At 40.0% G+C, this 13,592-nt stretch overlaps 3 protein-coding genes across 4 annotated transcripts; 2 read left to right on the top strand and 1 right to left on the bottom strand.

Annotated features, from left to right (window-relative positions):
- The first annotated feature begins 1,470 nt into the window (after positions 1–1,470).
- Positions 1,471–4,403, top strand: LOC112572744 (probable glutathione S-transferase 6). Its single transcript, XM_025252580.1, has 5 exons — positions 1,471–1,740; positions 2,437–2,529; positions 3,103–3,218; positions 3,324–3,431; positions 3,877–4,403. The coding sequence occupies exons 1-5, from the start codon at positions 1,608–1,610 to the stop codon at positions 4,042–4,044; spliced, it is 618 nt and encodes a 205-aa protein (XP_025108365.1). The 5' UTR covers positions 1,471–1,607; the 3' UTR covers positions 4,045–4,403.
- Positions 4,404–5,393: 990 nt separating this feature from the next.
- Positions 5,394–9,452, top strand: LOC112572548 (probable glutathione S-transferase 6). 2 transcript variants are annotated; one of them, XM_025252280.1, is made up of 6 exons: positions 5,394–5,497; positions 5,750–5,887; positions 6,553–6,645; positions 7,186–7,301; positions 8,032–8,139; positions 8,411–9,452. In XM_025252280.1, the coding sequence occupies exons 2-6, from the start codon at positions 5,755–5,757 to the stop codon at positions 8,576–8,578; spliced, it is 618 nt and encodes a 205-aa protein (XP_025108065.1). In that variant the 5' UTR covers positions 5,394–5,497; positions 5,750–5,754; the 3' UTR covers positions 8,579–9,452. The 2 variants fall into 2 exon arrangements, with proteins under 2 accessions (XP_025108065.1, XP_025108066.1); XM_025252281.1 differs by having other exon boundaries at positions 5,469–5,511.
- Positions 9,043–12,224, bottom strand: LOC112572549 (glutathione S-transferase-like). The gene is given in 7 exon segments (XM_025252282.1): positions 9,043–9,851; positions 9,854–9,878; positions 10,192–10,299; positions 10,503–10,508; positions 10,510–10,619; positions 11,526–11,618; positions 11,779–12,224. Coding segments are annotated over 7 exon segments (624 nt in total). The 5' UTR covers positions 11,921–12,224; the 3' UTR covers positions 9,043–9,711.
- Positions 12,225–13,592: the final 1,368 nt, after the last annotated feature.

Below are 13,592 nucleotides of genomic sequence, written 5' to 3'. Positions count from 1 at the left end.
AAGGCTCATACGACTACAACAATTGAATGAACTCTCAAAAAGCAGTGTACGACGTTTAGGAAAGTTCCCAGACTACCCTGCACTGGTCGTCGACTTCAGTCACATCAATCGGAGCTCCCTGGGTACAAACAAACAAAACAAACAAACAAACAAACAAACAAGCAAACAAACAAACAAAAAAAAACAACAACAAACAAAACAAACAAGTAGACGTTGAAATCAGAAGAGAAGCTGTATTTCATCATTGCTATTGCATCATCCAAGATGCCCACCAGCCACGCTCCGATCTCTTATCAGTTGCACCGACCACGCTATGATGTACCAGTTATCATCCTAACGCCGGCGGGTTCGTCTTCTAACCAGGCTACAGATAAGCTCACTCATCCCACATGTACCATTGGGAGTCAATGACAGACCCCACTCCCTCACCCCCGCCCCAAATTCGTGTGGATGTTCACGGCCACCCAGAGGTTATCAGTTCATGTAAGGAGCTGTGCATTTCAACAGCCACAGCAAGTCTTGAGCCAGCGACCAGCCCTCGTTCAACGCTAGTGTCAGGAGTAAACTGAAGGTGAAAAAGTATTCTGGTCAGGTGGTGACGTAGAGTCTAGACCAGGGGTGGGCAAAGTTTTCTTTTTGGTCTCACAATTCTAAGCTGCCGATTTCTAACGCTGCTGTACTGGATAAATTAAATTTTAATAACATTAATCTAGTCTAAATTTTTAAAAAAAAAATGAAAACAAGTGCACTTCAAATGTTGGCAGACGGGCCGGTCCATAGACATCGACCGTGGACCGTACGTTGCCCTTGGTGTAGACGGATTAAATACGATCTACCAAAATCCATTGGCAGAACTAATTCTCCTGTCTCTGTTTTAGTCCGGTAACTGCTGAGCTGCTCAAACTGTCACATACTGTTAGAAATGCAATAGAGTCAATTAACTACCTCCCTGATATGTTAAATGGATCTTTCGGGCTTTGATGACATTTTCACACGCCAGTGACACACCCAACCCTTGCGTCCCTGCTACCATCTCCCTTTGATATAAGTGAGCCATCACGACTATATTGTAGTGATTGTAGTGGAAACTATGATTCATGTTATCGGTAATTGTCGGGAAAGTGGTAGCAATCATTAAGTCATGGTCGTGCGATGTTAGTTGGCATAATTCTTTCTTTTCTTCTCACCACAAAATTGTGAAAGCTAGTAGCGTTACTCTATACAGGATATTACTACCGTTTGCCCTGTTATAAGATTTTATTTTCAAAGATCATACACGTGTCTGCTAACATTTTCATCTCGCTTTCCACCTCCCATGACGAAGCGTTATTTGAGTTGGCCGCGACCTTTGAGTTTCCCTCGACACTGACCTATTTTCCGCGCATGTGTTTGCATCTCTAACATTGTCTTGACCTCAGGTCGCCTGCCCGCAAAAAGAGCATAAAGAGCAATAACTGCAGCAGACGGCAGGCGAAAGAGGGGAGGAAAGTGGAGATAAGTCGTCATCGTCACTACACGTGACTACAGCCTTCAGATGCCCTTCACGACACACACACATTCACACACACACAGACGCACTGCAGGCCACGTCGACTGCCGGAGGCAAGATGGCGGACATCAAGCTCGTGTACTTCAACCTGCAGGCACGAGGAGAGCCCGTGAGGCTCATTCTGGCAGCTGCCGGACAGAAATACGAGGACGTTCGCATCTCCTTCGAGGACTGGCCCAAGAGAAAACCCAGTGAGTGACTTGTCCGTTTTGTCTGACTAAGCATCCCTTGGTGCAGACACATGACACAGCAATTCATCCAGTGTTTCTGTAGATTGTGTTTTTGCTTCAACATCCTCCTCTGTCTAGCTGCAATAGGAAGGGATGTTACTAGATAATAATTGTAGGTTGTCTTGGAAAGGAATAGACTGTATTTGGTGAGAGATGTAGTACAAAGCTATAAATAGTAATCTAATGATATATATAGGTAGGGTCTGCTCCTCTCTCTATCATGAATACCACTTTAATTGTTGTGTGTGTCTCTCTCTCTGTCTGATCTGTAGCAGTCCTTGTTCCTCTATATGTCCTTGTATTCTGTAATATTACTGCAAGTGCTTGTGTACCAACAACTGAACATATATGATGAGTACATCACCTCACATGCTAGCACCTTATCTTCATCCCAGGCAGCCTTGATGTAGTTATCTCCTCCCGGAAGTAAACAGAAGCTAGCTTTTTTGTATGCTTGTCATTCTTGAGTAATCATTTGTTTGCATTCCTACATAATTATTAATCTAATTCCTGCATAGTTATTAATAAAATTACAACTCAATCATTAATCATTTTTATTAATTATTTAATTTAGAAATTCGCCTTATTATTAATCATATTCCTGGCGATTTATTAATCATATTCTGCTTAATTGTTAATCAAAGCTGTTCTCTTCAGATTCACCATACGGACAGCTTCCCTATGTAGTGTACAAGGGGAAAATTTACGGCCAGAGTGTGGCTTTGGCCAACTTTTTTGCCAGGGAGTTCGGTAAGTCTGGTGGATATTTACAAACATTTTTTTAAAATACTGTCTTTATTCTGAGTCGTGTCAGAGCTCTGAAAAAAAACATTTCTTCAACATTTAAAATGGTCCGAGAAATTATGGATAAATAATGTGAAATATGTCAATTACTTGAACAGTATTATAAATCTGTAATTTTTACTTTCTTTCTTACATAACTGTTTAAATTTCTGTATCTGCTATATGTAATTAGAATTGATATTTAGCTGCACAAGGGAATCCAACCATATTCAACCAATACAATCAACAGCAACTACAATAACAATGATAAAAGACACATGCTGCTACCAAATGAAACAATGATGAAGGTTTATTAAAATCGTTTACAGAAAGAACTATATCGACACATATTATGATCACCGACATACAGTTCGTGAAATAATTGTTCTTTGTCAATGAGTTTTGTGATTTGTCAGTGTGACCACCATCCAGATTGTCATGGTGTACTTTATGTACTGTCATAATGTACTTAGCAAGCGAAGAAACAAAAGGTAATTAGTGTTGATATTTCTCTACCCTTAACGAGATCTCTGTGCACAGGCTTGGCAGGGAAGACGGACCTGGAAGCCCTCCGTGTTGACGAGGCTGTGGGCCTGACAGTGGACTTCATCAACACCATATACAAGGCCAAGTTTGAGTCAGACAAGGCCAAGAAGGTATGCTAGCAGGGACTCGTATTAAAGTGTGCATACTTCTAAATGATGTTTGAAATGATAGTTGTGAGTCCTGCCTATCACTATTGTATTTATTTCTAATAACAGGAAGAGCTGTACAAGAATCTATTCGATTCAGACGCACCGAGGTTTCTGGGATTCTTTCAGCGATTGTTGAAGGACAACGGAAATACAGGCTACCTCGTAGGCAGTTCGGTATGTTAACTCATTTACATTTATAATGAGAAGAACCAGACATGTTCAACATTCGCGGTGAAGTTGAAAACATTTTCTCGCACAAAAGCATTAACAAATGTTTCTCATACATTAGAGTTGACTGTGCATATCCTCATCATCATCACCATCATCAATTATCATCATCAACGTGCAAAAAAAAAATCAACCAAAAACCAAAATGGCATTATGATATAATTTTCAATATATAGACGGCATGTACTTTAATTTTGAATGCAATGATACAACATAGCATGAACATACAAATACTAATAGGCATGCACATTTTAATACCAAATGGTATGCACATAATTATAGCTACGAATGGCATGCACATTCCAAAATATATCCATGAAAATTCATGTAAATATTGTTTTCATATCATGTACAAGGAATTCAAGTTTTCGTGCCATTTTCTTGCCATCAGCTGACACAGGCCGATCTTTTCCTCTACAATGTCCTCGACTCTCTCGTCTTTGAGAAGTCTGACGCGGCCTCCACCTTTCCACCGGAAATTGTGAAACTGCGCAAACAGGTGGAATCGAACCCTGGACTGAAGGAGTATCTAGCTTCTCGACCAGAAGTGAGCTTCTAGCTGTCAGATACCCGAGGTTGACATGGCTTTCACACGTGAAAGTAAATTCCGGGTGAGGTCCTCGGAAGTCGTCTGACCAGTGCTAGTATGATCTCTTATCTGCAAAGTTACTTTTCCCTTCAGTGACAATGCCCAGAAGGAAAAAAAGTTTTGTCCAGATGTACAAATAGTTTGTTTGTTTGAGAAAGAACAGAACAAAGTGTACAGCCTTTTATTTACATAACAAAATTTCAAGGGACTTGTACATGTGGATGTTTGCAAGTGAAAAGAGCAAATAAAGAATATTGTTTCTCTTGCTTCACAAAGGAGCAGTTTATAGTTAGCAAAGGATATCAACAATAAAGGTGAAAGAAAAACAATTGTTTACTTCTGATTCATAATTGAATGGACTTCCTCTTGGTTTGCTGTAATCTGTCATTTACCCTTCTATATATTTTTTCTCTTTCTCTCCCTCACCCATATTTATAAACAAAATTACAGAACCATGCCCGTTGAAAAATATCTGTGGTTTCCTGTTATAACTAAGCAATCACTGTTACTCTTAAACACACAAAATGCACAAAAAGGCCTTTAAAAAATACATTTGTTCGAAAGACATGCAGACTCAGCAATTATATTGTTCAATGCCCTTTTTTACAAGATGCATGTGTATGAAAAATGTCTGTCAGACAAGATAAAAAAGAAGAAACGGATTTTTTTTTCTCAAAAGCATGAGGGTAAGATAGAAGATTTCTTGGATTTTTGGAAATTGAAAAAAGAAGAGAATGCAAAACTTGTAAACATACAATAAAAGAACAATATAATGCAATGGCTGATAAACGTCCTTCTTTCGTCCATTCATAGTGAACAAGACTTTTTGACCATTACATTTTGATTAGGAAGCGAAATACAAATATCAAGAAAAGTGTTATTCAAATGTTAATCGGAAGAAAGGGATCGAAAAACTAAAGAAAGTGAATGTTAAGACGATGTTGATTTTGTGAACCGACCAGTCACTGAGGAAGATGTACTAGCAGCACCAACTATAGGTCAGCAGGTCCAGACAGTGTGACTGACAAATAGTAAAAACTGCTCAGCATAACTTATCTTTTTGGTGGATTTATTTTTCTTCGTATTATTTGACAAAGGTACCCAAACCCCGAAAATAGGACAAAGCAGTATTTAACCCTCGCATAGGAAAGTCAACGAGCAGAAAGTCGTTTAAGTAGCAATTATGTTTGTTTTAATATTGTTTTGGTTATTGTACGAAAATAGGAGGAGTGGAGTAAAACAACTTTTTGCTGAAGTTTTTAGAGGACGAGGATTGAGTGCACGAGTTAATCATCAAACAGTGACATCGCGCTTTCTATCGCGTAAAATGTCGTCATCGCGATAACGATTCTTGAGTTCATACTGATCATCAAACAAAGTTTCATTTTGACATCCAACCGGAACAAGCCTTCCCAGTAATCAAGTAAGTGTGTTTGTGTAAGTGTGTGTTCATGTGTGCGTGTGTGTGTCCGTGAGTGAGCTTCCACAAGTAATGAACTTTATGATATAGCTAGCTTTTTAAATCATTACCGTTCCGGGATTTCATTACCACTACTGCTCCTGATACACCAGGCTAGATGAATGCCATTGTCTGCACCTTTTTAACATATTTTTATTTAAACACACCTGGCTACCGAAGCTACAAGCGTTAGATAGTCGCAGCTGTCTGCTACAGGTAAGATGGCGGACCTCAAGTTCGTGTACTTCAACCTGCAGGCCCGGGGGGAACCTGTGCGACTGATCCTAGCAGCCGCCGGACAGAAGTACAAGGACGTCCGCCTCTCCTTCCTGGACTGGCCTAAAGAGATGTCCAGTGAGTGGCTCATTTTTCCCAGTGCCATGACGTATTACAACATTGTTATGAATTGTTTTACAGCGCCTACACACTTTTCATATTATGGTTCTCCTATGGCTTTTTATATTGTTTAATAATAAAAGGATTAATGTAGCACATTTTCACCTACGGAGACCAGATCAATGCAATTGTAAATACAAGAAGCTGTAGGTGTTGATGATGACAAGGGGCATCACAATCAAACACACAGACGTGCACAAGCATAGTTTAATTTGCCAGGAATATGAAGGAACGCAGACAGAAGAATGTGGAAAAGTATCAGACAGGTTAGACTGATTACAGTAGGTATTTATGAAAAAGATTTCAAGTCCGGGCAGATATACTTTCCCCACCGTACAGGAGGGTATTCCACTTATCACAGCCACAGAAAGGGAATGAGCGACGGCCAAACCACTTGTCTGATAAGTGGGAGAGAGAAAGCCGAGGTCAGAGCGAATCTGACCTGTCAGGCTCATAGGGTGACACAAGGGCAGCGACTGGGGTGAGGCTGCGAACAACACGATTGCAAAGTATGGCAGTCCAATTCAGTTCAGACCTCACAGAAGTGATTGACATGATCAGCTTTATGACAGTTTGAAACTGTACCATTCTTGTATACTTATTATTCAAACTGTTTACTTCAGAGGCACCATACGGGCAACTTCCTTACGCGGTGTACAACGGAAAACCTTACGGCCAGACGGTGGCTTTGGCGAACTTTTTCGCCAGGAAGTTTGGTAAGTGTGGGGATACCATTATCAACAAAGAAAATTTGAGTGAAAGGTAAAGAAAAAACCTTTTGCTTTTAGAGATCCAGAAGCATTTCTCCAAAATTTAATGAAGTCACTGAATACACAAAGTGATGGTCAGAGCCAATGCTCATATTAAAATTTACGCAGGGGGATAATATTTTTCCTCCAAGGAGCCATTTGGATATTTATTCGTCATTGGTAGGCCATTCAAAATTATTTACTTAAAAATTAGTCTGCTGTATTTGGTCAAGCTGTAATTTGGCCGAAGGGTGTTCACACCTGTGCAATGTATACATTTCTAGTCTTCTGGAACAGCCGTCCTCTGAGATCACAATCAGCCTTTCCGTAATTAGATATTCAAATAGTTGTTAATTCTTCCTCTGTGTTTTGACTGTGTTGTATATATTGTTGTTTTCATACTATCACATGTATCGTACTCACTGCTATCATTAATTTGACGAGCAAAAGTGACGAGAGGTAGACTTGGTTCTTGCCCTTTGACCTGATCCAAACTTCTGAACACAGGCTTGTATGGGAAAACTGATGTACAGAACCTTCGTGTTGACGAGGCTGTGGCTCTGTCGGGGGACTTTATCAACATTATATACAACGCCAAGTCTGCGAAGGACGACCTCAAGAAGGTTTGCATGAAGTCGCTTTTACCAAATGATCTGCGGAAATATTCTAAACCTTATTCTTCAAGTGGGGGAGAGGGAGGAGAAGACGTATTCGCTCACATTTACAGAAACAGAAACTGAGCTGTTCCAACCATTAGAAAAATAGTTTGCACCCCAGTAGTTCTTTAACTTGCTGGATCACGCGAAGAGAGAGAGAGAGAGAAATCCAGACAACAAAAAAAAAAAATACTCAAAAAAATATAAATCAGTTCAATGACGAGCCACACTCCAGCCACGAGCTGTTGTTGATGGCCTATCATCAGCCCCAAACAGACACCACCATCACGGACTAGTCATAGATAACATCTTCGGAAATCAAACTCCCTTTTCATTTCCGGTGATCGTTTGTTGTTTGAGTCCACCCTGGTCGCCTTTGGGTGGGCTGTTGTCTTAAACATTGTAGTTAATCTTCTCTCGTCATCTCATTTTTCGTCTTCTATTTAATCTTTTCTCACCATATTTTTTTAATCTTCTAATTAATCTTCTCTCATCCTCTTTTTTGTTGTCTTAAGACAGGCTCGAATCCTCATTTCCAGCCGGAAGTACTGTCTATTTTTAAGTGAGATTATATTAGGCGATGAGATGGGTTATCGCCTCTGTATTTGTGAATTGTATATGATGCATATGAAATGATTAAGTTGTGTATGTAATACCTGTGGACCGTGCTTCACACACTCGCTGTTTTCGTTGATAGGAAGAACTGAACACGAAGCTATTTGAAGTGGACGCACCAAAGTTTCTGGGATACTTTCAGACGATGCTCAAGGAAAACGGAGACACTGGTTATCTCGTGGGGGATTCGGTAGGTTCAAAGCTTTCTTTTTAAATTGAAGAGCACTAAATTTGCTAGCAATTCACGCTGAAGTAAGATGCCTCTAAAAAAATACTCTCGCAAAGAGACATTCTGAAATTATCACCAGTATGGCAAAAGACAAATGCAAAGTTTTTTAGATGCTCACATTTAGTATACAAGGGCGTGTTCATACGGGTGCTAGTGGCATTTTTGTATCCATACCAATGACCTGTACATGGAATTCAGTTTCTCGTCTGTTTTTGTTTTTCTTTGCCATCAGCTGACACAGGCCGATCTGTTCCTCTACAATGTCCTTGACGCTCTCATCTTTGAGAAGTCTGACGCCGCCTCCATCTTCCCACCGGAAATAGCCAAGCTGCGCGAGCAGGTGGAAAATCTTCCCGGACTGAAGGAGTATATAGCCTCCAGGCCAAAAGTGAAGTTCTAGCTGTCAGACACCGGCAATGTCGTTATGGCCTTCATAGTAAAATGCATCTCGGACTAATGTGATTGAAGTTGTCCCGCCAACAGTCAACAAGATTTATACCTCAGGCGCATATTTATTACAGAAACGAGATCCGTTTTCAAAGAGTGTTTGGAGAAGGCGACTGTGATGTAAACTGTAAACTTTGTTTGTTCGGTTTGGGTTTTTTTTTTTTTTTTTTTTTTTTTTGCTTATTTATTTACTATGTAACAAAACTTTGAAAAATAAAGCGTAGAGTATCTGGAACGAGGTTTCAGGGACATTTTGCAAATGTCAAACGTGTGGATGTTTGTAAGAAGAAAGATAGAAGATCGAACAGAGAACGTTTTTCACTACCAATGTTACAAATGGTGGTTGATACAAAACAAGTATAATAAACCATAAGATTAGATGAAAATAATGTCTGGATGAAAAATAAACACTCTCGGGTGACATCATCGTGTTTATTTACAGAGTCATGGATAGTTATAATGGTGACCATATTTATTCTTTCATTCTTTCCCAAGTTTCACACATACACACGTGAGATTATTTTATGAGTACCTAGACACACTCTGCTCACTACAGACTGAGAGAGAAAATTAACACCTTTGAAAGCAATCTTTCTTAATATCTTCTACCTGTCCTAGAATATTAATATCATGCGCTCATTCACAAAACATGTATCATCATAAATTCATTAAAAAATACAAACGTTTGAAATAACAGAACACTTCAATATTTAACAAACATTACAAAGTCAATTTTGGACAACAAGCAGCAGAATTTTTTTCAAAGTATCCAGATCGGCACACATGAAATATTTGGTGTGTTACTTTGCTACTTCATTAGGTCGTTATTTCAAAGGGCAATGTTTATTAAACATCAAATTAGTCACTTGATCAATAAGTGAGAGACGAGCACGCATAAAGTTTGATCAATTATGGAATTTTAAGTGGACTGTAAATTCACCACTGCAAAACTTATGCAAATAAATAAAAGTAAAAAAACTGTTGGCATACATGTCTGGCATCACTTCAGGAGACTGTTTATCCACCTTTTCTTTTGAAGAAATGTCTACTTAATATTCATACTCTTCTCTTCACCGCCTTATATTCTCAGAAAGGGACAGACTTCCTGCTGGCCAAATAGGACTTGACTCGAGGATTGGCTTCCACGTTGGTTCGAAGCTTCTTCACTTCCGGGGGAAAGGATTCCTCAGCGTCTGGAAATTCTACCAGCACGGAGTCCAAACACTGTACACGAAGAGGTCAGCTACTGTCAGCTGAAAACAACAAGAAAACAAACTTCCTAGATCATGGGATTTTGCCCACGGAAACACAGACAGTTAAGAAAAGATACTTTGGTTTAGCGAATATTACCTTGAATAAGCAGTATATATACAATCTAAGATTAAGTATTTAGCTTGGTTATGATTATTAAATTTTTTTTTCAGTGAGGGCTACTTGCGGAGGCCATGCTCCTCATTACGATCCGGATTCATCTTCTACACGCACTCTCTGTACTAGCATACTACCTTAGCGTGATACTAGCACTTACCAAATAATAAATAAACAAATCAACAATGTCTGACTTACGGAGTTGCTCACGAAGAAACCGTTGCCTCCATTTTCTTTCAGCAATCTCTGGAGGAAACTTAGATACTTTGGAATTTCTTCTTCGGAAAGTTTTTTGTACGCCTCATCCTATGTCAGAACAGAAATGACCAGAACTGGCTTTACAGGTCCAGCATCTTCACAAACAAATTTTCCACTAACTCTCTCCACTACTCCCCAGTCTATCATTATCTATTCATGTACACACCAATGTCTGTGTGTTTGAACAGTTGTACAGCTTTCATGTATTAATTCCTGTGTACTGCTAGTTTGACAGCAAAACAATTCTCTACCTTCTTTTCTCGATTTGGAGTCGAATTTCGCTCTAAATATGGCATTCAGGAGGTCTGTAGACAGGCCGATAGTCTCGTCCACACGCAGGCTTTCGAGGTTGGTTTTCCCATGCAAACCTGTTTAGAAACAAGTTGAAAAAATTGTCAGCATCATCATCCGGCATCAAATGCGTGTTTCAAACACTCTTTACCACCACTCAGCCATCTCACACACACACAAACACTCTCTCACACACAGAGTGAAGTTCGTGGAGAAAACAACAATGGGTTAGGCCTGAAAACAGGTGTCACGTGACAATGTGTATCCGGAGCCACGGTATCCGAATCTCACTGATGCTAGGTGGCGCTGTAGTCTACGAGAGCAGGCGTCAAATCGAGAGAAGAGTGCGTGTACCACGACAGTCGCTACAGTTCGGGATGTACTCATCCTGCTTCCCACATTTCAGGTCATAGTTCACAGGCTGGTTCGTCACATCACCGTCTACCTACAGTCCTGGTCACGCGTGAAAGATTTGCTCTCATTAATTATTCAGGGCCAGGTTAGGCAAACACTGCTGTTTACTGTCACGTGACCCTGGATTGGCTCCTATTTATAGCTGACCTCGCTGTCACCCTGGGGAACCTGGTAGCGCAGTGGTAATTGGTTCTCTCTTATAGCCACTCCAGTAAGTGTGGTAAGATACTAAGATCCTACCTTCTCTTGTGACACACTGTGTCTCAATGAAAACTAATTCACATCAAATAAGCCTGCAAATCAAAAACTCATCAAACCTGAAAAAAATTGAGTCTCTGTTTCGTGTGTTCATTCTTTTTTCTTCCAAACTTTCTTTTCTTTTCTTGATAAATTTAATAAAGCTTTTCACACAAGGTCCCTTTAACCTTGAATGAGAGAAGAAAGGTTCACATGTTTTGATAGTCTATGCCCCTATTTTGATTGCCAACGAAGATAGAAGACAAGATGGGATTTTTTTGAATTAAAAGTTAAAATAAATGTACTTCAGAATCCGTATTTATTACACTTACCGAGTTCTTTGCCCACAAAGTTGACGATGGCAACGCTTTGTGAGTAATGTTTGCCCTTGTACTCTATGTACGGAAGCTGTCCGAAAGGAGTTTCTGAAAAGTAAGGAAAGATAATATTAATAAGACAGTTCTGGGATTAGTTAAGTTCTTTCTCAATTCACATACATTCACACACGGGCAAGAAATGCTCACCGGGTATTTTACTCCATGTGCCTGTAACTTTAACGTATATTTACGTGATTAGATTACTTACTCTTTTTCTCCTCCTTCCACTTATCCATCGGGATTCGAACGTCCTCCCACTGGACGCCTCCCGCGGCCAAAGCCAACCTGATTGGCTCGCCCCGTGCGCGAAGATCAAAGTAAACCAGTTTTAAACCCGATAAAGCAGCCATGGTTTAGTAAGCAGCTAGCGAACAGGCGCACGTGCGTCTTCAAACTGACAATTAAACTGGCCGACAGCAGCTGAAGGCCTTGTCCACACCACAAAATGTTCTGTTGGTGAAAGTTCCGTGTCTCCTTTTATAAAGCCTCACTAAACTGCTGATTCACTTTGATAAAAGCCGGTATTTCTCGAAAAGTCCGCCAATCCCTTCTTCAAATACACGGATGAGTTGTGTCCGGGTTGGCTACACTGATCACATCCGCGTTTGTCTCGCCTTCTGTCTATATGTGCGTCTGCGTGTGTGTACATGGGTCGCGTGTGTGTGAGAGAGTGTGTGTGAGAGACCAGCACGTGTAGAAGCCTGTTGGAATGGAAACATAAAATTTTATTGAAAGCAGTATGACCTGACATGCTAAATCAAACATCTTGTTTTTCCTACCACGCATGGATGACGACGAGAAGCCATTTTGCGATCATCTCCGACAAGTCAGGGTACACAAGCGTCGTGTTGCTAGAGGACACTAGATATACATGTCAAGCTTGACTACAAGGTACAAAAACAATAACAAGCATATTATTTTGTTTTACTCAAATCTTCATCTTAAAGCAGTTTTTAATAATTTAAACATATTTTGAGACGAATCAAGGAAGTTACTTAGCTTGAAAAATGCTCATTGATTCCTAAACTGCATCGTCAGAAGACGGATGTTAAAGCTGACTCAAGATTACAATGTGCAAGTCATGTTTTTATCAAAGCAACATTTCGCGAGCAAAACACACACACACACACGCGCACACACACACACACACACACACACACACACACACACACACACACTCACGCACACACGTTGCACACAAACGCCCGTACGACAGAGACACTGAGGACAATCGGAAAGGTGAAAGAGCTTATAACTATATGTAACATAAAATTTAACAGTGTTCTTTTAAGTATTTTAACATTTTTATCTAGGGCCTCGATGTTACATGATCTGCACAACATACATGGAGAAACAATGGATAAGGCATTGATAACGACTGCATGCTACGATGTATGTAATGTAATGTAACAATGTAATGTGTGTAACATAATACGATAAACCCACCATCACTGTCACCATCATTTCTACTACCACCACCACCACAACAAGATTCATCATGCCTCTACCATCAGTTTCGTCAAGAATAAGCACTGATCAATGTCCTTGTTCTCATAATGTTATCACTGATGTGTAAAGTGAGGCACGGAGCAGATAAACTCAGCAACTCATCACCTAACGAGGTCATACAACTCGATCCGGTTGTGTTTCACTCTTGTGTTCGACAAGTTCTGGTTGGGTCTCCCTCAGCGGGACAAGTATTCACCGTGAAACATATAAGAGCCTTCCCAGCAACAGACCTATATTAACTAAGTTTAAAACTCCCCAGCCGACCTCGCTCAGGAGTAAATTACCCCGAGGTTACTCAGTTGACAATCTCGGTAGTTATGGGGCACCAGCAGGGATTACTTTCATTGAATGTATTTCGTTATTCAGTCTATTTAAAATTCTGTTGTGCTAAAGAATATTTAAGAAAAATACATACATATATACATCGTGATTCATGCACTGTTCTATCGAGTTAATAATACCGTTTGGCTTGTATCTCATTAACACTGTTCAAATAATATCACAGACCCTGTT

The sequence above is a fragment of the Pomacea canaliculata genome, linkage group LG9, assembly GCF_003073045.1.
Source record: "Pomacea canaliculata isolate SZHN2017 linkage group LG9, ASM307304v1, whole genome shotgun sequence".
NCBI classification, from domain to species: Eukaryota; Metazoa; Mollusca; class Gastropoda; order Architaenioglossa; family Ampullariidae; genus Pomacea; species Pomacea canaliculata.
Note: the sequence above shows the minus strand (reverse complement) of the source record. Positions and strands in the feature narration are given on the sequence as shown.